Here is a 23,918-nt window from a genome sequence, read left to right as displayed (position 1 = left end):
TCATTTTCAAGAGATTAATATTTAACTTTGTGACTTGTATTTCAACATTTTAACTTGAATTGCATTGCACATTTACCTTGATCACTTGTTTTGTCCAAAAAAACATTTTGAAATGATTGGTGTTTTAACCTGTTAAAGGTAAAAAGATAGCCTAATGTTAATTTGCTTTAGAGATATGCAGTTATCTTTTTACCTGCAATACACCCCCCATAAATGGTTTCTTTCCTACATTTCATGTTTCCTGATGTGCTGCTGCTGATCTTGGTTCCTAAATACATACTTCTACGTACTCCTAATGTAAGTATTGCTGCATTCTTCTGCCAAAGCACAAAGCTGCCACAAAATTACTGACAGGTGATATATTTTCACTCCCATTTGATTGTGTGTTCATTTCCCAAACGCAGTCCCCGACCAGACCGCATTGTATTGTTTATCTGGATAAGACTTGCATCTTTAATTGCAGGCCCTATACTTTTTTTTGGTCGAACAAAATCTGCTCTCACTTCCTCTTCACGAAGTGTTGCAGCTTGAGTTCAGTCATGCATTTGTCAGATTTAAGTAAATTACCTACCCTCCCTGAGCAGAGCGGATACATTGTGAAGTACGGCCCAAAAAGGATGTGGTCGAATGTAAGATAGCGAAGTGAAGGAGTTGCACTGTTTTCCCCGGAACTGCACAGTGTTATTTTACCTTAAAAAATTGACCCTATCTGCTGGGCATTAACATACTTCTTTTGTTTGTGAGCATGGATTTGTGAAAAGATGGAAGTGGAAGACAGCTATGAGACAAGGACATCATGGTATGATTAACCTCTTTTTTTAAGTTTTAGATAAATCACAACATCTAACTTTTTCAGTTGATATATACATTTAAGGGAGACTACATTTTAATGTATGTTCTGTTGGTTTTGACTCAAAAAAATAATGTTAAAATATCATTTGAGGTCACAAAGAGCAAGAGAAGCACAGTCCACCTCCACTATTTGTGACCATGCCGTAAGTCTATTGTGCTGCCAATTTAACATTCCAGTAAAACAAACTTACAAACAATATTGTCTGGTTTTAGAAGAAGCGAAAGCAACATTTGACCCCTGACCCGGTAATCCGAATCATAGAGGTGAGTTGCCTATTTAACTTTAATTTTGACTTTGTTACCAGGATATATTAGTCATGCATAAGTTGGTGAGGGAGTACTGAAACGCTCTGCCAATTTCAGTTGGATTATTATGTTTTTTAATCATCATGAATGGGTATGTTGCCATTTTAAATACATTTGATATCCCAATTTACACCAGAAGTGAACATTGCTCTTGTATTTTACTACACAAGATCACTTTCAACATTCTTCCTCTTTGAAAGTCACACAGGAAATGAGAGGGCTGTTCTGCATAACAGCTCTTGTTCCACTTTTTGGAGCTCTCTTGACTCTCCTGAGTTTGCCTTGTTTATTTTTTGGTGCAAAAAATCAAGTGTAAAAGTGTTTGTGTTTGTGATGTAACAAAACGATCATTTCAAAATATTTCCCCAATATTTGCGTTTGGATCACATTGGAATTAGGTAGGTGTATTCTAAGCCTCAATCCTTGGATCCTGATTTTCAAATTTAATTGTATTAGTGCTGATTGTTTACTTATGGTTGCCTGTGGATGAGGAGTTGGCCAATTGAAATTGTAATAAAATCAGGTGCCATGTAAGGATCACTGCCATCCGTCCCAGTTGAAATGGATGGGACGTCTGTCACCATTAAACAAGAGTGCAGTGAATGAATTCTAAGACGTTTGTAACAAGCCTCAAATTTTATATTATAATTCTTGTCATTTAAGTGGGGGTGTGCAGAATTTTCCTATCTACTGTATTCATGTACCTTCTTTGCCAGAATGATGATGATGATGATGATGATGAGGAGGAGGAGGAGGAGGAGCCGCAAGTAGAGGATGAAATGTTGCCCCAGCTCATGGATGACTCAGAGGTGAATTTTCCACATCAGTTGTTTGGCCCATTGAGCTGACCTGATTAACTTCATGGGTGTTTTTATTGGGTTTTTTTAAAAATCATATAACTGAAATTATTCACATACTTCATTTGTACTGGTAGGAGCCCAGCAACAAACGTGTCAAACCAGTGGTCAAGTCAAACAGCCTAACGGGGGTTATCTCCCCGGTGAAGACCCCCGCTCTCAAACGTATCGGCCAGTCCATTTCGGTAACTGTGCAGTCACATGCTCATTATTACAAGTCTGGTTAGACATAGCCTCAATTGAATTTTGCCACTTCCAGCGCTCCATTAGTTTTCGGACAGAGGTGAGGCCTTTGCCCACGCCGCCCATGCGCGCTCGCACAAAGGGCACCTCTTTTCCACGGAGACGTAACAGTCAGTGTTGGAGTGACACGGTGGATAGTCACAACCTCACTGCCAAGGAGATCAGACGACAAGAGGTGAGGGAATAGTTCATCGAAGTTCTAAATCTAAGGAAATGTGCCGTGTTATTTATGGCTCGGTGAAGGAAGGGTTTGTGAAAGCATGTGAGCTGGAACAGCAGGCTCAACTTCTTCTATTCTACGGTCATCCTCACGAGCTGATGTCGGCCCATTTGTGCATCACGTTATGCAAGTGCTTGTGTAAGTGTGATGTTTCCGCACCTACTCTGCAGGTGATCTATGAGCTGACCGAGGGGGAGCGACAACTCATCGAGGACCTCAGTCTTGTTAAGAAGGTACACAATAATTGCAAGTTATTACTCTTGAATATGTAATCTATTTCCAATTCTTGGACATCCTCCTAAAATAAAGAAACATTCATTCATTCATTTTCTGAACTGCTTATCCTCACAAGGGTATACCAGCTAACTACGGGCGACACTAAATCAGTGGGCAGCCAATCGCAGGGCACAAGGATACGGACAACCATTCACACTCACTCTCATACCAAAGGCCTGTTTGAACTTAAAAATTGAAATGAAAAGTGGGGGTAAAATTTGTCTTTTACTTTCAAAGCGTGAATAGGAAGATTTTTTATAGATTTGGGAAAAAGTGTAGCTTGAGAGAAATACAAAGGAAAAAAACTACCGTTACAACTAATGCAATCATCTGTATTTGTCTAAAGTGAGCATCACCTTGCATGACTCTGTGTACACCATTGCACACTCACACATTATTTGACCTTATCCTGTGCATTTGCCACTAGGTGTATTATGAGCCCATGCTGAAGCTGGACATCATGTCCGAGAGTGAACTCAGGCACATTTTTGGCACTCTGGATTCTCTTATTCCTCTCCATGAAGGTGATCCCTCATACATGACATGTTTTTTTCTTTCTTTCTATTTTTTTTTTTAAATTACATTGTACTTAACACAATCAAGTCTTTATTCCGAGCAGCCCTTGTCATAAATTGAGTTTCAGGCTCGTGTTATACTGTTTTGACATGGCAAAGGCTGTGACTGAGGAGTACTTAAACAAGCCTGCATGCATGCAACTTCCTGTCTGTTTGCAGTTATGTAGCTAAAATAAAGTAGCTAACCACAATTAGAAACATCTCTTGGTGAAATGCATGCAGACGTACGTATAGTTGTTTCTGTTAGTGTGCTGTTGGTATTCAAGACCGTTGTTAAAGGGAGAATACACAAATTACAACCACCTAATTTTGTTCTGTAAAAGATCTGCTGAGTCGTCTTGAACGTCTGAGGGGATCGAAAAAAACTGTGGGTGAAGTGGCTCCCACTCTCATGAATTGGGTTGGTGTATTTTACAATTTTTGAGTTGTTTTTTTTCGTTAGCTATGCATTCAGCTCCTGAATTTTTCTCCCCGTCTCTTTGCACTGAGCAGTTTCCGTGCCTGGAGGCCTACGTCGCATATTGCTGTAACCAGGTAGAAGCCAAAGCCCTGCTGGACCACAAAAAACAAGAGAAACGAGTGGAACAGTTCTTGCGCTTGTGCCAGGAGTCGTCGTTTAGCAGGAAATTGGACCTTTGGAACTTCCTGGATCTCCCTCGAAGTCGTTTGGTGAAATACCCTCTTTTACTAAAAGAGATTCAGAAGTGCACACCGGCTGAGCACCCCGATGAGTTCACATTGCCTAATGCTGTGAGTAAATATGAACCGACACTAAATACAATGTAATATTTGGTTTAACAATTTTAGCGGGCTAAGTCACCTTGCATAGGCTTTGACCTGAAAGGTCATTTGAGCAAGTTTGTTATCCCAAAAAGCCACTCAATCTTGCAGTGGTTCTTCCGCCTGACTTTGGTGTGGGTGTCTGGGTTCGATCCCCACTCGGTGGCGGTGTGATTGTGAGCATAAGTGGATGTCTGTCTCTGTGCGCCCTACGGCTGACTGGCGACCAGTCTAGGGTGAAATTTGCCTTCCGCCTGAAGTCAGCTCGGACAGGCTCCAGCAAACGCTCCAAACCTTACAAGGATGCGCAGTATGAAAGATGAATGAATGTTATTTCAGAAGTGTGTATCGACGTGTGTTTTGAATTCTTTAATTTGAAAAATAATTAGCTCTTAGGTTTATAAAGATGTGTGATCTTTGCTGTTCTGAGGCCCACTGTATAGATTCTTGCTTGTAAAGTGTTTGATTTTTTTGATTTTTTTAGTTGGAAGTGATCCAGAGCATTGTGGCCGAAGTGAACAAAAAGACGGGCGAGGCTGAGTGTCAGTTTTACCGGCGCGGCCTCATTTATCTTGAAGACTTTCAGAGACTTCCAGAGATCCAACAGTCACGCTTCCTTTATTGCCATGGCGAGCTCAAGAGCAATAAAGGCCTGGTAAAAATATTCCTACTTATTATGAGTTACTGGCTCACTGTTTTCCAACCAATATTTAGCCAATGTGCTAGAGAAACTTGTTTCAGTGTACTCCCAACCAATCTTTAGTGTAGATCTTTTTAAGTGAGCGCAAACTGTAGTCACAAGAATTTCTAACTTGTGAGAAAGGTGTGCATTTGTGTATGTGTTGGAAGGACAGTCGGTGGGCATGGCAAGAGTGCTATGACTTTAATGAGTAATGTGGGTTACGGTATCACTGATATGATCACAGTTTAAATATGACACATAAACTGTGGAACACATACAATTTCTTAGTCTCTACTTTTGTGCAGGAAGTGCATCTTCAAGCACCACCACATTTTTCTCTTTCATATAAATGTTTAAAATGTTAATGAATCAATAACCTTTTGAAAACAGGGCTTTAAAGTGAGACTATTTAATGAACGGAAACATTTACACTTTATAAACAGACAACATTTTTTTAAAAATGCTAAATTTGGTTTTTAAACTTTTTTTTTCATTTAAAATAACTAACACAATTATATATATTTTTTAACTTTGTGTGCGTATTTTTCTCTTTGTGTCAGCGGCTACATGTATTCCTGTTTGAGCTGGCTCTGGTGCTGACCAGACCGGGAGAAGACCGAGAAGGCGGTCACGTTTTCCAAGTCTACAGACAACCTCTTCCCAATGCCTCCCTAAACCTGGAGGTGATCCCAGATGGGGAGGCGGCTGGAGGGGGTTCGTTCAGGGGAGCTTTCACGGGGGGCAATGACAAAGGTAAGGCCACACATGTACGCGAACTGATGACTTTTTTTTTTTGCACGTTGTAAGTATTTAGCGGCCTATCCGTACCCACTTTGCCCTCTGCCCCCATAGTGAAGAACTGTTTTCGCGTGAGCAGCAGGGGGCGCTCCAAGGCCCACTCCTACAGCCTACAGGCCAATGACTCCTTCAGTAAGCAACAGTGGATCACGTGTCTACGCCAGGCCGTGGTCCAGTCTCGAGATAGGAAAGCCCACAGTAGACAGCTATTGGCACCTCCGCATGCCGACCCCAGCTTGTGTCACATTGCCGACCTCAGTCTCAGTTGTGATGCCGAAATGGCAGATGTCACCAGCCGCTGAGTGATGAAGGCCGCCATTGCGAGGCCTCTTGGCGTTCTCTAAGCTTTGGTTTCCAGTTGGAGAACCTCAGCAAATTGCTGTATCTTGTACAGTTTTGGAACAATGTCATTGGATGCACATTTACCACGTTTTTATTTTTTATTTTCATTTTTATTTTTTAATAAAATGACACTTGACCAAAACTGATTAAATCCGATGCGTAGGTGTGGTGTTTAGCCAAAGTATATTTGACAAGAAGGAGCGAGAAAAGATTAGAGATGATAATCCTACCCCCTCTCTCCTTTTTCTCACTCTCTCTCTCTCTCTCTCTGCTTCTCTGCCTTCCTCTTTCTATTGACACCAGTGACGGGTAGACTTTCATTTCTAGCCTACACACACACACACACAATGAAACTGTAGACATCACCCCTATGCATTTTTAAAACCTCAGCAGGTGATGGGAACAGTTAGTTCGGGACTGTTTGTTCGCAGATAAGCTCGGCCAGGTGATGAGGTGAGTCCAAAATGTTTGTTTACCAAGGCTACCAATATTTAGCTGGCGCTCTGTTAATTTGCTCACAACTCTATTGGGTAAAAAAAGCATGTATTGTTCAGCATTTGTCAAAAGGTTAAACAATACTTTGATTTTTAGTCATACAATGGTTCAATTTGCTTTGCATGTTTTCTTTCATTATTATTTATTGCAGTCGTGAAGGATCAGCTCGATTTATTTGAGATCAAAACTTCTCAAGGGGAAACTCATTTTATACCTAATCCTGTTTTTCAGCCCCATTTATACAGAAAGGGGATAATACTCCACAGTACTTTATTCATTAGGAAGGTTTGACTTTCTATCTGACGCCACGCTTATTATCTACCGCCATAGTTTTTCCATCACCTTCACCCTGCATGTGAAAGAACAACCCCCTGCTTGAGAGCCTTGTTGGTGGACACGTAAGGATGCCCGGAGCCGACCGCGTCAACGAGGAAGGATCCTGTAAGGCCTTGTGTCGAACCTTGGTGTCCCAGAATGGCTTGCAGAGAGAAGCAGCTGACATCTCCCAGTCTGTCCTCTATACCTCCCTGATGGGGCTTCTGCTGGTCGCTGACAACGAGGTGTGTTCTAGACGTTAACGTGTACTGGATATGTTGTTTCTGTTGTTTTAGTTTAGCAACAGTATGCGGCTGTACTGCAGCGAGTAACCACAGCAGCTCACGCGTGTTTAAGGACCTGTCAACACGCTGTGTCTCTAATTGGATGAATGTTTGCGACTGACCTCCTTTTAGACTTTCTTGTTCTGCTAATGAGATAAGAAAGCTAAATCTGTCCTAGTGTGTACACAAATAGCCACACCGGCATACTTGGGTTAACGCAAGATGCACAGGGGGGAAAATAGTAATGATACAGAATTGAGACACAAAGAGATTAGTATGATTGGTCATCATTCTTGTCTGTTTTTGTTCATCCATTTGTTTTAGAAGGAGCTTCTTGCATTAGGAAGTGGAAGGGCTGGTCTTAAAAATATTGGCAATACTGTAAGTAATGTTTTTTTTTTACTTTTTAAAGCATGATTTGGGTCGCAATGTTCATTTTTCTCTCTGGCCGTAGTGTTTCTTGAATGCAATAGTCCAGTGTTTGTCTCACACTCGTGGACTGCGGGACTACTGTCTCCTGAAATCCTACAAACACGAGAAATTTTCCAAGGAGAAGCCAAGACTTACAGAAGGTAAATCCCTCATTCATTCAATGTTCCATCATTGTTTTGATGTGTCCTATGTAAGTTATTCTTATTATCCTCCAAAATAAGCATTCTCTCAGGTATTGTCTGGACTTTGGGATACAAAAGAAGAGGACCCTGTTGTAAATCCTCGACAGTTTTACAATATTTTCAAAGATGCTGTGCCTTACTTCAGCGGTTACAGGTAATCATACTTTAAATGTTGTGTGTTTTCTCTTTATTGACATTTTAGTTCAAAATACTTCAAAGTATGTGTGCATAATTTTGTTTATTTTTTAATCCACTTTTTTTCACAAATCTTCCCTTGAATTATGAATAGACTCAAAGCCATAAGCATTACTAGGTTTAACGAAAGTTATTTGGTTCTGATCCAACGTATGTTGATTAGTGTTCTTTCCTCTTATTTTTTTTCTAGTCAACAGGATGCTCAGGAGTTTCTCAGGTTCCTTTTAGAAAAGCTACACACTGAAGTCAACCGCAGGCCCTACATTAGACGGCCATTAAAGGACCCAGAGCAAAAATATGCCAGATTTAGGTGGGTGAATGAAGGGTGGTCTTCATAAAATGTATCTTTTGTCTAATTTCCTCCATTTTAAAATCCTCACCAGGATTTCTGAGGAAGCAGCTGTCACGTGGAAAAAGCACCTAGATCATGATGACAGCAAGATAGTTGGTAAGAAACACACGGGCATCATCTTTCCCTCAATGTAAGCAACATCAATCTGCGTCTGTCCTCTTGACAGATCTGTTCTCGGGCCAGTTGCGCAGCTCGCTGCACTGCTCCATATGCTCCCACTATTCCAACACATTTGATGTTTTCTGCGACCTCTCACTGCCCATTCCCAAACGCTGCACTACTGGAGAGGTGACATTGAAGGAGTGTTTGGACCTTTTCTCTCAGGAGGAGAGATTGGACAAGGAGAATTCGCCTGTGAGTAGGAATTATACTGTAATGAGGCAAAAGACTAGCCTGGCAAGTCCGCTTGATTTTGCCACGTACAACATACACAGCAAGTCAGTCTAGTCTTCGGTGGTTTGGGCTGAATTTCAAAATTGATGCTTCAAATGCGGCTACGGTCTTCTCCAATAATGCCTTGGACAAAGATAAAAATCATAGATAAGTCGCATCGGAATATACGTCAAAATTTGAGGGTAAATGTATCGTATTTTGTTAACTATTTGCCGCGACCAGCTCAAACACAGTCAGTAGTATTACTTCAGCAAAAAAGAGCAGTTCAGAAGAATGGAATAGCCGCTAAGTAAAAAACACCAATCACAGTCTTTTATCTACATTTAAGTGGTGGCATTTTTGCTTCACTCATTGGACGTGAATGTTCACAGACATGTGTGTTAACACAATGCATGGTAACCACACTGCTGAGGCATTCCTTATTTCACCAAGACGATGGTAGCCCACATTCCACACATGTTACTACAGCCTCCTTTCATATGTTGGTTGACTAGACCAGTCAAACAGACACTATCCCACTTGCAAACCACACCCATTTCCCACTAAAAATATGAAGGCAGCGCTGTTGAGTAAATGAGGATTTATACATAGAGTACAGTAGGTACGTTGTCAAGCTATTGAAGAGAAGTTCACTCGTTGCTTGTTTGCCACTTTCTTCCACATGCTGTGTGAATCAGATGTGTGAGAGGTGTAACAGGCATACAGAAAGTACCAAGAAGTTGTCCATCCAGAGGTTTCCCCATGTTATTGTGATACGTATCCTTAATTGAAATCTTTATGAAATAGCATGCGTGCTTATACTATTAACACTACTACGGTGATACTTAACATGCTCAATTAGACCTGAACCGCTTCACTACGTCACGGTGGTCGATCAGCAAAAGCACCGCCTTTGTGTCCTTTCCACTCACCAATCTTGACCTGGGGCCCTACGGACCCGTTGACTGTGGTAAGAATTTTGTTTTGCCTGTACATGTTCAGGCATGTGGTGATTGGCTGTCACTGAGTTAATTATGAGCAGAGATAAGTATGAAAATACTTGTTTCTTTGTCATCACTTTCAAATTTAGATATTTATTGTTGTTGGGAGGATAACAATATATGACTTGCTGAACAAATGGTGATTCATCATTATTTGTCTGAACCGAGAGAAGAATCATGTCTGTTTTTGTATGTCCCTGAAGGACCAATATTGTATGATTTATATGCAATATGTAACCACGTTGGAACTGTCAACATGGGTCACTACACAGCCTGTTGTTGTGATGATAAAGGATGGTGCTACTACAATGATTCTAGGTGAGACTTCAACACAATAACTGTTATGTAGTCCATCAGTTCATTTTAGTTATCATTAATATATTACATGCATCTATAATACTGGCTATTTCTCTCAAAACTGCAACATTGGCATCTTAACGCTCTTACTACCCACAGCGTGACATCAGTTTCTGAGACACAGCTTCAGACCAATCAAGCCTACATATTATTCTACCAGCGCAAGAGCATCACCATTACTCCAAGAAAGTAGACCCCTTTAGAGTGAGTTATGAGACAACTGACATGCCTTAATGTGCAAATTCCTAGATCTAAGAATGAACATTGTGGAAAAGATCTTATCATGACAAGATTTCTTCTTGACCAACCCAACCACCGCAGCTCAAGATCTCAAGGACATGGAACTATCGAACAATTGTTAGATATTTTTTGTTCATTTTGGTGCCACCATTTTGTGGAAGATTGTGTAAATAGACAAATGAATGGCGTACTTTTTTTTTTAAAATAAATGTTCTCAAGTGTATGCACATAAATCTTATTTGACAGCTAGGGGTAAACAGTGACCAGGTGACTTTGGACAGGAAGTGGGGCACACCATTGATAGGTCACAGTTATACACACACCTATAACTTAAAAACCAGCACGTTAGTTGATCACAAATTATTTAGGGAAAGTGATCGTGACACTTTACCGAATTAAAATGTTTGAGATTTTTTTAAATTTACACAACCATGGTTTTGTTTCCTGTTTTTAATCATTTTCATTTAATCATTTTTTATGTTATTTACATTTGATATATTTTTAATTGTATTTATTAATAATAAATAAAGATTACAAATATATAATAATGATTGAGACCTGTCGTCTTTATTGGGTTATGTTTTTATTTTTTTAATTTCCTAAAATGGTCACTTGCCGTCTAAAGTGTTAAGGTATTGATTGACTTATTGATGGTTTTATGATGACGCTTGTACGCAGTATACACAGCATGCTTTCTAAAGTTTCAATTCATGACCCTTTGTGTAAATATGTAATACGTAATATGACAAGGGGATAATACAGTTTTACGCTTGAAGATATCCCACTACCAGTTGTAGGAGAAGCCTCCGCGCATGCGCATTTTTGATGGGTGGAGTTAACAAGTCGGCCAGGAAGAAGAGAAACGCGGACACAGAAACAGAAACATCAAGCGGTAACTCTTTTAAGCAACAGTTGACAAACTTCACAGGCCGCTTGTGATTTGGCACTGCGTACAGATGCGATAGTATTTTATGTTTTCCTCGTCTTGAAACGTAAACGCCGATGCCGTATGAAGCGATATCCACCTTCCCAGCATTCGCCTTGCCGCTTGCTAACGTTAGCCGAATTGACAGGCCCTGGCTTCAGTACACTTCGAAGACAGTAACGCCGAACCGAGTTGTAATGTCGAACGAACCTTCCGTATGAAAGTGACTTTAATTCCCGCACATCCTGACAATCTCCGGGCGATAAAAATGGGCCCACAGTTCGCAAAACAACAGATGCCACTAGTTTGCGTTGGAACGGGATGTCAATGGCCTTGAGTAGTAACTTAAAAACAGCGACTTTTGTCTGATCATTGCATCTAACGAAGACTAGTTTAACATGGTTAAAGAAGGAAGATATTGATAACTTGTGCCCTTTTAGACCGTTTAGCTACATTCGCACCTCGGATAAAATGTACATTTGCGCAATGTGCAAACCGGATTCCATAAAAGTTGGACGCGATACAAATTGTGGTTAAAAACTGCGTAATGATATAGAAGTGACAAATATCATTGTGCATTCAGAATAGAACATAAATGACAGGTCAAAAGTTTAAACGGAGGAAATGTATAATTTTAAGGGGGAATATATGTTGATTTAAAATTATATGGTGTTAACAACTAAAAAAAAAGTTTTGACAAAGCTATTTTGACGTGTGAGGTAAACCCCCTTAGAACAATCTGCAATAGTCAATCTGGTGACCGAAGAGACAAGTTGCTCAAGTTTAGAAATAGGAATGCTGTCTCATTCTTATCTAATTCAGGCTTTGCACTGTTCAACTGTCTTCGTGTTTCTTTGTCACACCTTTCTCTTTAAAATATGCTAAATGTTCTCTATAGGTGCTCTGGACTGCAGGCTGGCTATTTCAATACCCAGACCCTTTAAAGGTACTGTAAATTCGAAGTAAAAATGTATAACCTGTTGTTAACAACCCTGACAAATTTGAATTAATAGAAAAAAATAATCAGTGCATGAAATTAGTAAGCTTTAAAGTTGACTTATTTTGTCAGTGCTAGGAATGTATAGGCGTGTCCACACCTGACCTTGTCTCAAAATCTTTTCTGTAGATGGCTTCTATTAGGAAAAAGTTGGTCATTGTTGGAGATGGTGCATGTGGGAAGACATGTCTGCTCATTGTCTTTAGTAAGGACCAGTTCCCAGAGGTGTATGTCCCCACTGTGTTTGAAAACTATGTGGCAGACATTGAAGTGGATGGCAAACAGGTGAGATACTTAATTTTGTATTTGGAATTCTAAATGTTAAAAACAATTCCCAAAAAGTTGGGACACTATACAAATTGTAAATGAAAACTGAATGTAGTGAGTTTGAAGTGCCACATTTCAACATTTTATTAAGAGAATAAAACAGATGACACAGATTAAACTGGGAAAATGTATAATTTGGAGAAATTATGATGATTTTAAATCCCCTGGTGTCAACGAATCCCATCACAAAGTTGGAAAATATCTGAGGCATCCACTTTTATAAAAATCTGCTAACGTCTTGGGACTTAAGTTTCTCAAGTTTAGAAATAGGAATGCTGTCACATTCTTGTCTAATATTGGCCTGTCACTGTTCATCTGTCTCGGGCCATCTTTGTCACACAACCCTCTTTTGTTACACCAATTGTTCTCTATAGATGAAGGATCCTGGAATATAGGCCGGCCATTCCAAAACTGACGCCTTTCGACCCACCCATGATGTTTTAATTATTGCTGTGTATGGTCTCAGTTGAAAAATGCAAGAATTTTTCTGAAGTCTCTAAGAGATGATTGTAGCATTTTTACTTTTAAAAAAAATGTATGAGGTATTTCTAAATCTTTGTATTTTCGGATGATAAAACTTCTTTAATTCTCATTTTAGGTCGAACTAGCACTTTGGGATACAGCGGGTCAGGAAGACTACGACCGACTGAGGCCTCTCTCCTATCCTGACACTGATGTTATTCTCATGTGTTTCTCTGTAGACAGTCCAGACAGTTTAGGTACGTTTGTGCAATGTGTATTCTCACCATTTGAAAGATAAATGGAGCATGTGTAACGGCTGTTTGTGTCATGGCAGAGAACATTCCTGAAAAGTGGACGCCAGAAGTGAAACATTTTTGCCCAAATGTTCCCATCATTCTTGTGGGTAATAAAAAAGATCTTCGCAATGACGAGCACACCAGACGGGAGCTTGCAAAGATGAAACAGGTTAAGGATTTTACAAGATCTTATTGAGTTTTTAGTTCCGATTTGTTGACATAGACAAGACGTCAACCTTGTCCCTCCCCAAAATGATTTGCAGGAGCCAGTGAGATACGAAGCTGGCAAAGAGATGGCAAACCACATCAGTGCCTATGGCTACCAGGAGTGCTCTGCCAAGACCAAAGATGGTGTGCGGGAAGTCTTTGAGATGGCAACTCGGGCAGCGTTGCAGGCTAAGAAACGTGGAAAGAAATCCACCTGCCTTTTGCTATAAGAATGGGAAGTTATCCAGATGCAGAGCTTGCGTTAAGAATTGATTGTTGGGGAGGGGCCAAACATTTCTGATCACCCACCCAGCAAGCTCAGGCAGATTTGACATAATTTGACTGGCACAGAAACGTCAGTCCCTGGCCTGTATATAACATTTAACTTGGCTCTAATAAGAACTTTCTAACAGTCAGATGGACTGATGGGGAGGGAGGGGTTCAGTACAAGAATCGTGGGGTTCAAATGTGCCATGACAGGAAGAAAGACAGAAAAAAGGTCTAGTAGGCCAAAGACAAGAGAGATAACTGACAGGTCAAAAAGTGATATATAGAAGAGGATTTCAATTGAAGCAATGTCCAAGTGTTTTTAATTCTACGGTGTCACCTACACAGTGCCTTGAGGGCAGCAATGGGCTGAGTAAGAGGAGAAGAAAGCATTCAGAACTTTGATGAGGTATTCGTCCTCGTGTAGTGTGGTGTTTTAGCTCCGCCATTCACCTATTTTCTGACTCAGGCGCTATGCAGGGGAATGCGTAACCCAGATTGTATGAATATTATTCCCCACACATATAGCTCAACTATACAGTAGTGTGTTAGTGTGCGACCATTAGGTGCTTTGGTTTCCCCGGTGCTGGTCTGCATGCAGTGAATGTGTGTACGTTGTTATGTTGTCTATGTACTATGTGCATGGAAAGGCATTCTGTGGCACTGACCGAAACCCTTGATTTCCATGCCAAAGTTAGTCAAAAGCCATATTGTTTGGCTTGGGCTGGTGAAAGAAATTTACAGCCTCTAAAGAGTGATATTGAAACCTCGACTTTGTGAAAGATCGTATGCATAGATAGAGGTGCTGTCAGGTTAATTGTCTTCTGACTTTTAGGACCTTTGTCTGTGTGCACATGTACGATTTGACTGTTTTAATTGGGTAAGATCATGATTGATGGAGTTAGTGAATTGAATATTATTTCGGAGATCGTTTTATCACAATCAACTTCAAGACTTGTCTCACAAGGCCTTTTAAGGACATTTATGCGTTTACTTTTGACTTGATCAGAATCCTTTGATTGTCTCTATTGTATTTTGACTTTTTAATATTAAGTATAATTTTTTTATGTTTTAACTCTTAATTAATACTGCTATTATGTGTTTTGCTCAACCTCTATTGTAACAATAGTGTCATTTAATTCATCGAAGGGTTCAAGCTTGGGGTGCAATGTTTTTGGAGGGCAGTATACCAGGTTTGTTGTTTCTTTATTTGTGACTGCTTGGATTTTTTCTCTCAAATAAAGCTGGTTTCTGGGTTTTCTGTTTAAACACATATTTGCATATTTTCTTTGAAGCGGATACATGCAGGTAAATATGTAAGTTAAGTATGTTAACATTAGGATCTCTGAAGTACCGGCTTCTCTGAAATTTCCGCAACCCGGTAAATCTGTAGTCGCCAGTTTTTTTATTTTATTTTCATGGGGGGGTCGTTAGAACCCTGTCATGCTCACGTGACAGCGGCTACTGGTCGACACCAATTATAGATATTGTATATAAAGCTAGATATTTGAGGGCGGATTCTGTGACGTAGACACTGGTGTCCGTAATGGCGCCCCTCTCAATCTACCATTATTTATATATCTCCGCAACCAAGAGTCTAAGACATGTGTATCGTTGATTGGATGACTGTTGGTCGTCGTTTTATTTTCGTCCAATTATTGTAAAGCTTTTGTCCAATCACGGGCAAGTTTTGAAGACTGTTCCGCCCCACTTAAATGTTGCCTACTGTGGCCATTTTCTAGTGCTTTCTCGAATTAAAAACATTCAATTTATTAAGGGCGGACCTGTGTTAATTTCATGAGAGTCCTCTTTATTTTTCATTGGTAAGTTTTCTGCCAAATTTCATTTGTCTGATGTCAGGTCTGCGTCGACGGATTACTACCGTGGACAACTTGCTAGCCTACCTCGGGCTAGTTAGCAAGTCGGCTAAACGATGACCGCCATACGTCATTGTTTTTTGAAGGGTTTTTTACTTTTATTTATACTATATAGAATCCCTTGTAGTAGTACAGAATTTCACCCCATGTCTCTTGTCTGTTGTACGTAACTGAAACAGCAAAACTGGTGCCAAAACCAAGGATTAAGATTATCCTAGTGCACGCATTATGCACGCAGTACGCAGTACAACTACAATACTACGTTTTCCCCCACGAACGCTTTTCACAAAATGTATGATGAGCTTCAGTGTTGTTTATTCTTATACTTTCAGGTTATTCATGCTGGTAAACAAAGATAGCGACTAGCGTCAGTGGGTCGGTATGGATACTGAGCGGAGGTGAGCTCGTTCGCTGTACTTGATGCTACGTCTTTGATGAGGAATGATCTGTCAGTCCAGTCTTAACAAGTGTCGTCTCTATCAGAGGTGGTCGAGGTGATCGCATTGGTCGATACGGCACCCACAATGACCACAACTTTCGGGACATGGACTACCGTGGTTTTGGCCAAGAAGACGAGGCAGCAAAAGCAAAATATGATGTCTGTAACCAGGAGGACAGACCCTACGTCCACAACGAATCGCCTGTGAGCGCCTCTGAAGTCATACCAGGTCACCTCCAAGAGCACCAAGGGTTTGATCAGAGAGAGAATGGTGGTAGCGAAGTCAGAAGGCTCCTGTGGCCTCCAGGCTCTCAGTCCTCAACTGATGCGTTTGATGAGGAGAAAACAAAGAGAGATTTTGAACGGCTACGGACTGGCTCAGAGGGCAAAGGAAGGGGGAAATGTGGGAGAAGCTTTATTGGGAACTCAAATATGGACACAAACAGAGCTCATCAAAGGAGTGCCTCTTTTGAACCGATAGAGCACAACTTTGATAAAGAGGAAGGCAGGTTCACTCATGGGGCAGGAATGAAAAAGGTAAACAACCGGAAAGCAGCTGCTCTATTTCATTCTTTTCTGCTTTGTCGTATGCTAATTTTTCATCGATATGTTCAGATGTTTCCATCTGAGGCAGAGGGACCTGGCCTTTGTAGTTCTGAAACAGACCTGTCTTATGACGAGATGGAGCAAAGGGACCAGGATTATCGAGCCGATCAAGATTGCAAGAGACCCAGCAACATAGTAATGCTTCGCCTGCTGCCGCCCAACGCAACTGCTAATGAGGTATCTCGCCGAGATCTTTTTGCGTTTTGCTCCGTATTGATGTCATGAATGCTTGTACAGATTTGGGCATCGCTTCAGGAACAGGGGATCCAGCCCAAAGAGGTTCGACTCATGAGGAACAAATCTTCAGGTGAGAAAATGTGTCCATTTTGCTTTTCTGATTGGTTTTATTCATTTATTTTTGGTAAATCTCAGACTTGGTACCACATTTATCAATTGCTAGTCCATATCAGAATATTTATTTGACCCTAAATGAGATAATCATAACCTCTTTATTCACTTCAGATAAAATAAAGTGCATAATGGATATTTTTAAACTTACAGTACATTCACGTAATTAGGGACACTGCAATCTAATCAAATCGCAAAAAGTCAATAAGAAAAGTGCACATGTACAAAATGCTGTTATGTATAAGTTAGTTTACAGCTACGCTTTCAAACATTTTGGGTAACCTCATAAAACTTGTTGAGCCTTTGTAATGAATTGAAGTTTCTCCAACTCCTTGTGAGCGTTACACACAAGACCAAATAACAGTTACACATTTTTTTATCTTCTCGCTGCCTTCATGCTTTCTACTCAACTGTTCACTCGTGCAGTGTGCTATCAGACAAGGCCACAAACTACTACTCTCTTTCCCACACTTTGTGATAATTGTTTTGTTGAGATAAATTTAACCTTATAATATACACCCATGGGACTATAACCCCCCCAAGTTCCCACTCTCTAAAACCCGGTCATGAATGGGTGTCACTTTTAGTTGGTGCGTGGTTGAGATTCAAACTAAAGAGTAGGTTGGAGACCCTCTCTCTCCTTTTTATGACCCCACCGAGATACGAGACCTTGTGTCCTCCTCACCGCTCAAAGAACCTTAACAGTGAATCTCCAACTGATTGTCAAGCCTCTTCGTTCCAAGGGAGAGCGGTTGTTTATTTTGCTAGTGCTGATACAGGGTCTATTTCTCCTCTGTACACAAAGCACTAATCCTTCACTGCGTTATGTTGTTGTTGTTATTCGGTAACCATGGCGCTGGGCGGTGTCCAGGTCAGAGCCGAGGATTCGCCTTCGTCGAGTTTAATCTCATACAGGAGGCCACCCGCTGGATGGAGACCAACCAGGTCACTCTCCCTTACACACATGACACGCACATGTATGCTCAGGGCAAGACAATATACTGTCACATCACACCTGATTCACCTTAGATTATAGCATGTCATTTGGTCATGAAGAATCGTTTTGCCACAGGTAGGTAATTCTTAGCTCCAATTAATACATGGAGGCAACCATGTATGAAGGTGTTCTCGATAAACACATTTAGAATATTTGCCCCGCCCTAAAATCCTATTGTTCACATCCTCACTTTAGGAACCAGTCTATGGAATGGCATTAATGGTTGTGTTTAGAATAGTAAAATGTGAGTCAAACTCAAAATCCTTTTAGTTGCTCTTATAGCTTTAACAGGAAATATGCCAAGAACACTGCACATTCTATGCTCAATCTAATCATAAAAAAGTAGTAAATGTGTTCATCCCTTTAAATAAATGTAAATAATACAAAGTTGGTACTATCTGTTCTTTTTAAACTGATTTTTGTTTCCCATGACTAAATGTTCTGTTGTAACTGAAGCCCAACACAGCCCATGCTTTTTTGTCTTGACTGTAAATTTGATTCAGTTTATCTTACAGACTGTAATTGTAGACCCCAAAAGACCAGTCATTTGTCCAAAGCTGATAATTTGAAAAATTGGAACTGTCACGTCAACTCCTCATTAAGACAGTGTTTTTCATGGAATAAAGTAGATGGTCAAGTTTGCAAAGAAAAATTAACATCCACATTTGTGCCCGTCTATGGAAAAATTATAGAACTTTTCACATTAGTTTAGAAAGTCGAAGGTTTGGAATGTATTTGGTGCACAGGAAAACAATTGTCAAAATTTTCAACTTTAAAGGCTTTTAAAACATAGGCATTATTGTAATTTGAAGCAAAAAAAAACAATGCATAACAAAATACCATTTAATCTGGCTCGCCTACAAAATGTACGTGGTCATTATTTCCTATGATTAAGAGTAGTAAAGAATGTAGAGTTACGGCACCAAACAATCTTCCCTAAAACTGAAGGTTGCCATTCTCTGTCCTCTTCTTTCGGTCTAGTTTCTTTCTCTTGCTCTCTTTCTCCATCTCTCGTCCCCCTTATTGATTCGCTGAGATGAGGCCTTACTCTTGCACGTGTGGCTTTGCTGATTGTCCTCCACTCTTCCCCCTCCCTCCCTCTATTTTTTTTTTTCCAGTGCGTGCTCAAGATTCTGGGACATCGAGTGTCTATGCACTACAGCAACCCTAAACCACGAGCCAATGAAGACTGGCTTTGCAACAAGGTTTTGTTTGTTAACAATCTCGTGCATGTGTGAAAGTTCTGGTTCAGGATTTTTTTTTGTGCCAAAAAAACGACTTGTTGAACAAAAAACATCTCAACAGTGCGGAGTGCAAAACTTTAAAAGGAGGGAGAGGTGCTTCAAATGCAGCGCGCCCAAATCAGGTAATAACTAACCAATCTGTTGTCCCGTGTGACATATTTCGAAGCACAAGGAAAATGACATTCTTCTTTTTAGAAGCTGAGATGAAGTTACCCCAAATGCACACAGATGGATCACTTGCTCTTCAAAAAGAGAGTGCCCAAGGCTTGCTGCCACTTCCCACACCGTTTCAGTCCTCTGTTTCTGCACCCCATCCAGGCCACGTTTCGCAACAAGCAGATGTGGCCAATGATAGTAAGTTCATTGGCATTTCACAAAGACAGGTGGCATGAATCAACTTGTGTGCTCACACCTCAGCTGCTTACCCGTCGACTACTCCCTAGTAAGAGCAAGTGTGATTCAATGTCTTTCAAATACATTGTCATTTTCTCCCTGACTCTAGCGCTGATCCTGAGAAATCTCGGACCGCATACAACCGTAGAATCCATTTTATCTGCATTGGCCTCATTTGCCACGCTGTCACCTTCCAACATTCGCCTCATTAAGGACAAGAACACCAATCTAAATCGGGGTTTTGCTTTTCTGCAGCTCTCCACTATTGTGGCAAGTATCATCATGCAATATGGATGGATCCATTCAAAGTAATGTCACAAAGTCACCAATGTCTTGTGTCGTTATCATTAGGAGGCATCTCAGCTCCTCCAGATCTTGCAGGCTCTCAAGCAGCCACTTTCTATTGATGGAAAGGTCATTGTGGTGGAGTTTGCTAAAGGCTCCAAGCGGTAAGTGCATGGTCTCTCTTGAGCAATGAAGATGGTTATAGCTTCAAGTTAATTAGTTTCCTGAAATAGAGCAGAATCTGTTTCTCCACAAGAAATTTGCTATCAGATCAGATAGCATGACGCTAATAAGGATCAGAACGATGGAAAATGAATTGATGTAGAAACAAAAGTGTAAAATGTTTTCCCCTCCCCTCGCCAGTGACGTGTTTGTGGCAGATACCTGTCGAGTGAATGCTGCTTCTGTGGCCAGCACGGCGATTGCAGCAGCACAGTGGGCTGTCACACAGGTAACAGATTTTCTTTTGGTTTTGGCGCACACAACTCCAGGTGCTATTTTAGCTTTTGGCCGTGTGCCCAATGTAATTATCCCAGATGGATAATAAAATGCATTTTATTTGAGATTGACTCTACAGCCACATTTCTTTGACATGTGTTTTGTAGCCCGTTATTCATCGATATGGAAAGAGGCATATTTTTATGTCCACGTTGTCTTCATTTTGTCTATTGTTTGCGGTTTTGACTCACAGACTTCACAAAATGGTTCATGTGGTGGTGAATTTTATCAGCATGGAGCAATAACCTACCCTCAGGAGGGGAATGGTTACTCTTTGCCCAATGGCCAACATTTTCAAGTCCAAGCAGACCCCAGGCTTCCCGTCCTGCCCAATGCCGGAACACCCCTTAGGGGTATATATTCAGCATCAGCGACCCAAGGTTAAATATCATGCTAATATATTTTCCCTCTGCTTACGATAGTTTGTATATTCATAAATTGTACCTCCTTGACAGCTGCAGTGGTTCCAGGTCAGGCATTAGCGTCTGCTATAGCTATTGTGCAGCCGCCTCAAATTCAGCCTCCTACAGCCCAGGTATGAGTTGTGTACCACAGTCATGCATAAAATTGCATTACTTGCTCATCCTTAACATGCATTGTCTGTCCAGGTTGAAATAGTTGGAAAACCCCAACCAGCTTCTTCCAGCCAGCCTGCAACACCAGGCACTGCACATGAGCTTCAGCAATATCGTATGTGCAATCTAAACTTTTTTATTTGTATTTTTTAAACATGTCAATAATTGTTTACTAATCCATTGTTTTGTTTTGCTTCAGCTGTGCCAGATGTAACCACATACCAATATGACGAAAGCTCGGGCTACTATTACGATCCACTAACAGGACTATATTATGACCCAAACTCCCAGGTGATACATCGCAAAATACCAAAGCGATGCAAGCTGAATAATGTTGTGAACCACTGATCACAATTCATGTCTCTCTTTTTTCCCCTAGTACTATTACAACCCTCACACTCAGCAGTTCATGTACTGGGAAGGAGAAAAGCACACGTACATCTCGGTGACTTCTGAAAAGTCAAATTCAGAAGGTGTGCCCACTGCCGATGATACAGCCCCCACAGACGTTAACCTTGGCAGCAAGGAGAAAAAAGATAAGCCCAAGAGTAAAACTGCCCAACAGGTATTTGACATTTTACGGCCAGATTAAATGATAAGTGACAATACGCGTGATTTACCTACCTGCGTTGGGATGACAAGATTGCTTTTAACCCAATGAATCTCTCTACTGTTGGACTTGTGTTCACAGATTGCCAAAGATATGGAGCGTTGGGCAAAGAGTCTTAATAGACACAAGGAGAACATGCGCTCTGTTTCCTCTTCCTTAACGGCAGGCTCCGCGGATCGTAGAGAATCTGCCAGCGCCGATGCGGGTTATGCTGTTCTTGAGAAAAAGGTGTAACACGAATACACATAGTAACTCATATGTTAGCCGTGATATTAAAATGGATACTAGCACTCAGAAATAGTCAAAATGACGGAAGACTTTTGAGTATTCCTCTGAATGTTTTCCTCCTTCCCACAGGGCACGCTTTTAGAGCGGCCTCAAATGTTCCTGGACCAGCTCAGACAACCCGAAGTATGTTTTGTCTGTTTGGCTGTTGTGTGTTTTTTTTTATTTTTTAAGCAGCATCACAGGATGTGACCCAGTCTTCTTTCTTCCATGTAGTCACCCCCTCCACAGCAACCAGGTCTTGTTCCGGCCTACAGCGGGGAAAGTGACAGCGAAGAAGAAGCAGGGGAGAAAGGTGGGAAGGAAGGAAAGATGACCGACTGGGAGAAATTGGCCTGTCTGCTGTGTAGGAGACAGTTTCCTAGCAAAGAAGCTCTTATTCGGCATCAACAGCTCTCTGAACTACACAAGGTTGGTTATCATGCTTTGAAAAGAAATTGTCTAATAACAGTTGTTGCTTTGAGAATTTGGATGACCAAAGCTGATTTTTTTTTAAGTTACACACCATGGTTTGTTGTCATTGCCTTTCCAAATGTGAAGATATGAATGTTTTAAACTATTATTGTGGACAGGGAACAATTAAAACTCCTATCTCAAGGCATCACTGTTTTAACAATAATTGGGTCTCTAAAAAAGTGTAGGAATTAATACAATCCTTTTTTCCCCCTCCTTTCTTTTAGCAAAATCTAGAGCAAAGAAGAATACCGGAATCTGCAGGAAAAGAGGTTAGTAGAAAAGTGGTATCTGACAAAAGCTCCTTGTGTGGATCACAAATTGAGCATAGTGGCCTGTTTTGTTTCTTTGTTCTTATTACAGAAACTAGCGGATGGACTTCAAGCTCCTGATTCCAAGAGGAGGAAGACAAGTGCCATGTAAGCAATGTTTTCTCAATCACTGTGAAATATTTCATCTTTTGGGAAGAAGTAGTTTAATTCACCTAAAAAATTGCATTGTTTAATCAGTCCTTTGAATCTGTCCACTGCCCCCTTGTTTAGGGATGGAATTACAGGCTCCAGTCTTGGTGCCAGAATGCTCCAAGGAGGAGTGAAAAAGGGACTTCTAATGCGTAATATGCAAATGCAGTGAGCTGTGATGCTTCAATGTCGACCTGTCCTGGCTCCACACTTCACTAATAATATCTCTTTGCCATAGGATATTTATCACATTTGGTATACTTCACCTTTGCCTTTTGGAATACATGATCCAGCAGTCAATGAAACGCTATTTGCACAGAGTTTACCATTTTATTTCTCCCAATTTCTTCCTGGAGTTGCCAAATCGTGTTTGACAAAAAAGGTTTTCCACTGCTTTGAGACAGTCCAGTTAGATCATTTGAGTTTCACTCTGTCACAGGAAACAACATTACCTAAGAACAGCCTATGCAGCATGGATTTTTGGGGGAGTTGCTGTTTAATTTAGTGCTTTAGGTCTTGTCATTCAGTGAATGACTGCAAATAGTACTGTGTACAACTCTTAATTATGTACGACTATTTCTACCACTGGGAGAAAATTGAGTATGTGTGTGAAAACTGTTATTGTACAGAAATTAATCCAAACTGGTATTCAGTTTTTTTTTCTCAAGAAGGTTGTCTTTCTAATGTTTTGTTCTACATCACTGTTGAATTGAAATGTATGTATGATTGTATATGAACTTGTGTTTGTTTCCTTTATATGAGAACGTGAAACATAAAGAAGAAACGGTAAAAAAAAATCCTGATCATTATGGATGTGAAGCAAAATGTGTGATTTCTAACATGTAGTGAAAACATGTACACATGCTCAAGACACAATTTGCATTATCGTTTAACCTCAAATCCCTGGCTGGAATGAAACAGTCCACACATGTAAATAATACAATTTGCCATAAAACGCAGTATTTAGGGACTTCCAAACTCAATTCAAATATAAAGAGTAATATTCTGATTGGACATTAAAAAAATCGCGAATATGGGATGAATAAAGTTATCTAATCTAATAAAAACTTGCAAACTTCACACAGTGAATTTGAATCTATTTTTAAAAAAACGGTCAATATAATATATATCCCTTTCTTACAGTAAGGACACGTCTAAATAATATTTTCAATGAGGGTTCACTTCCAAAACATGGGAAAGTCTTCCCCCG

General features: G+C 40.5%; 4 protein-coding genes across 8 annotated transcripts; all 4 read left to right on the top strand.

The window, feature by feature from the left end:
- Positions 1-478: 478 nt before the first annotated feature.
- arhgef3l (Rho guanine nucleotide exchange factor (GEF) 3, like) lies at positions 479-6,082 on the top strand. Of its 3 annotated transcripts, XM_077608403.1 has the most exons (14): positions 479-799; positions 944-995; positions 1,066-1,116; positions 1,875-1,967; positions 2,093-2,200; positions 2,275-2,433; positions 2,649-2,711; positions 3,182-3,278; positions 3,653-3,729; positions 3,822-3,863; positions 3,936-4,079; positions 4,594-4,764; positions 5,352-5,544; positions 5,644-6,082. In XM_077608403.1, the coding sequence occupies exons 1-14, from the start codon at positions 762-764 to the stop codon at positions 5,889-5,891; spliced, it is 1,536 nt and encodes a 511-aa protein (XP_077464529.1). In that variant the 5' UTR covers positions 479-761; the 3' UTR covers positions 5,892-6,082. The 3 variants fall into 3 exon arrangements, with proteins under 3 accessions (XP_077464529.1, XP_077464528.1, XP_077464527.1); XM_077608402.1 differs by having other exon boundaries at positions 1,069-1,116; positions 3,822-4,079; XM_077608401.1 differs by having other exon boundaries at positions 3,822-4,079.
- Positions 6,083-6,212: 130 nt separating this feature from the next.
- usp21 (ubiquitin specific peptidase 21) lies at positions 6,213-10,689 on the top strand. 2 transcript variants are annotated; one of them, XM_077615827.1, is made up of 12 exons: positions 6,213-6,384; positions 6,757-6,986; positions 7,353-7,406; positions 7,480-7,597; positions 7,679-7,793; positions 8,025-8,144; positions 8,218-8,282; positions 8,353-8,540; positions 9,257-9,335; positions 9,421-9,528; positions 9,763-9,877; positions 10,016-10,689. In XM_077615827.1, exons 2-12 carry the CDS (start codon positions 6,831-6,833, stop codon positions 10,107-10,109), a joined length of 1,212 nt encoding a protein of 403 aa, XP_077471953.1. In that variant the 5' UTR covers positions 6,213-6,384; positions 6,757-6,830; the 3' UTR covers positions 10,110-10,689. The 2 variants fall into 2 exon arrangements, with proteins under 2 accessions (XP_077471953.1, XP_077471945.1); XM_077615819.1 differs by having other exon boundaries at positions 7,350-7,406; positions 10,016-10,687.
- Positions 10,690-10,927: 238 nt separating this feature from the next.
- On the top strand, positions 10,928-14,910 carry LOC144080842 (rho-related GTP-binding protein RhoA-C-like). Its single transcript, XM_077608398.1, has 6 exons — positions 10,928-11,048; positions 11,980-12,027; positions 12,208-12,363; positions 13,004-13,124; positions 13,202-13,332; positions 13,427-14,910. Exons 3-6 carry the CDS (start codon positions 12,208-12,210, stop codon positions 13,598-13,600), a joined length of 582 nt encoding a protein of 193 aa, XP_077464524.1. The 5' UTR covers positions 10,928-11,048; positions 11,980-12,027; the 3' UTR covers positions 13,601-14,910.
- A 387-nt stretch (positions 14,911-15,297) lies between these two features.
- rbm10 (RNA binding motif protein 10) lies at positions 15,298-23,788 on the top strand. Of its 2 annotated transcripts, none has more exons than XM_077608397.1 (23): positions 15,298-15,460; positions 15,847-15,912; positions 15,998-16,490; positions 16,569-16,736; positions 16,797-16,866; positions 17,779-17,852; positions 19,023-19,109; positions 19,210-19,270; positions 19,344-19,502; positions 19,651-19,811; positions 19,893-19,990; positions 20,190-20,277; positions 20,518-20,704; positions 20,786-20,859; positions 20,933-21,014; positions 21,099-21,190; positions 21,279-21,464; positions 21,591-21,737; positions 21,867-21,920; positions 22,011-22,205; positions 22,475-22,519; positions 22,611-22,666; positions 22,790-23,788. In XM_077608397.1, the coding sequence occupies exons 2-23, from the start codon at positions 15,896-15,898 to the stop codon at positions 22,878-22,880; spliced, it is 2,685 nt and encodes an 894-aa protein (XP_077464523.1). In that variant the 5' UTR covers positions 15,298-15,460; positions 15,847-15,895; the 3' UTR covers positions 22,881-23,788. The 2 variants fall into 2 exon arrangements, with proteins under 2 accessions (XP_077464523.1, XP_077464522.1); XM_077608396.1 differs by having other exon boundaries at positions 20,780-20,859.
- Positions 23,789-23,918: the final 130 nt, after the last annotated feature.

Source organism: Stigmatopora argus, chromosome 1 (assembly GCF_051989625.1).
Source record: "Stigmatopora argus isolate UIUO_Sarg chromosome 1, RoL_Sarg_1.0, whole genome shotgun sequence".
NCBI classification, from domain to species: domain Eukaryota; kingdom Metazoa; phylum Chordata; class Actinopteri; order Syngnathiformes; family Syngnathidae; genus Stigmatopora; species Stigmatopora argus.
The sequence above is the reverse complement of the archived record's forward strand: the minus strand, read 5'-3'. Positions and strand labels throughout refer to the sequence as shown.

Bases quoted from the DNA above. Each gene is read 5' to 3' on its own strand.
- arhgef3l (XM_077608401.1), top strand. From the start codon at position 762: ATGGAAGTGGAAGACAGCTATGAGACAAGGACATCATG. The intron at 1,968-2,092 runs GTGAATTTTCCA...TTGTACTGGTAG, and splicing joins AGCTCATGGATGACTCAGAG to GAGCCCAGCAACAAACGTGT. The intron at 2,434-2,648 runs GTGAGGGAATAG...CCTACTCTGCAG, and splicing joins AGGAGATCAGACGACAAGAG to GTGATCTATGAGCTGACCGA.
- usp21 (XM_077615819.1), top strand. From the start codon at position 6,831: ATGCCCGGAGCCGACCGCGTCAACGAGGAAGGATCCTGTAAGGCCTTG. The intron at 8,283-8,352 runs GTAAGAAACACA...TCCTCTTGACAG, and splicing joins TGATGACAGCAAGATAGTTG to ATCTGTTCTCGGGCCAGTTG. The intron at 8,541-9,256 runs GTGAGTAGGAAT...TGTGTGAATCAG, and splicing joins TGGACAAGGAGAATTCGCCT to ATGTGTGAGAGGTGTAACAG.
- LOC144080842 (XM_077608398.1), top strand. From the start codon at position 12,208: ATGGCTTCTATTAGGAAAAAGTTGGTCATTGTTGGAGATGGTGCATGT. The intron at 12,364-13,003 runs GTGAGATACTTA...TTCTCATTTTAG, and splicing joins TTGAAGTGGATGGCAAACAG to GTCGAACTAGCACTTTGGGA. The intron at 13,125-13,201 runs GTACGTTTGTGC...GTGTCATGGCAG, and splicing joins AGACAGTCCAGACAGTTTAG to AGAACATTCCTGAAAAGTGG.
- rbm10 (XM_077608396.1), top strand. The intron at 19,271-19,343 runs GTAATAACTAAC...TCTTCTTTTTAG, and splicing joins ATGCAGCGCGCCCAAATCAG to AAGCTGAGATGAAGTTACCC. The intron at 20,278-20,517 runs GTAACAGATTTT...TTTGACTCACAG, and splicing joins CACAGTGGGCTGTCACACAG to ACTTCACAAAATGGTTCATG.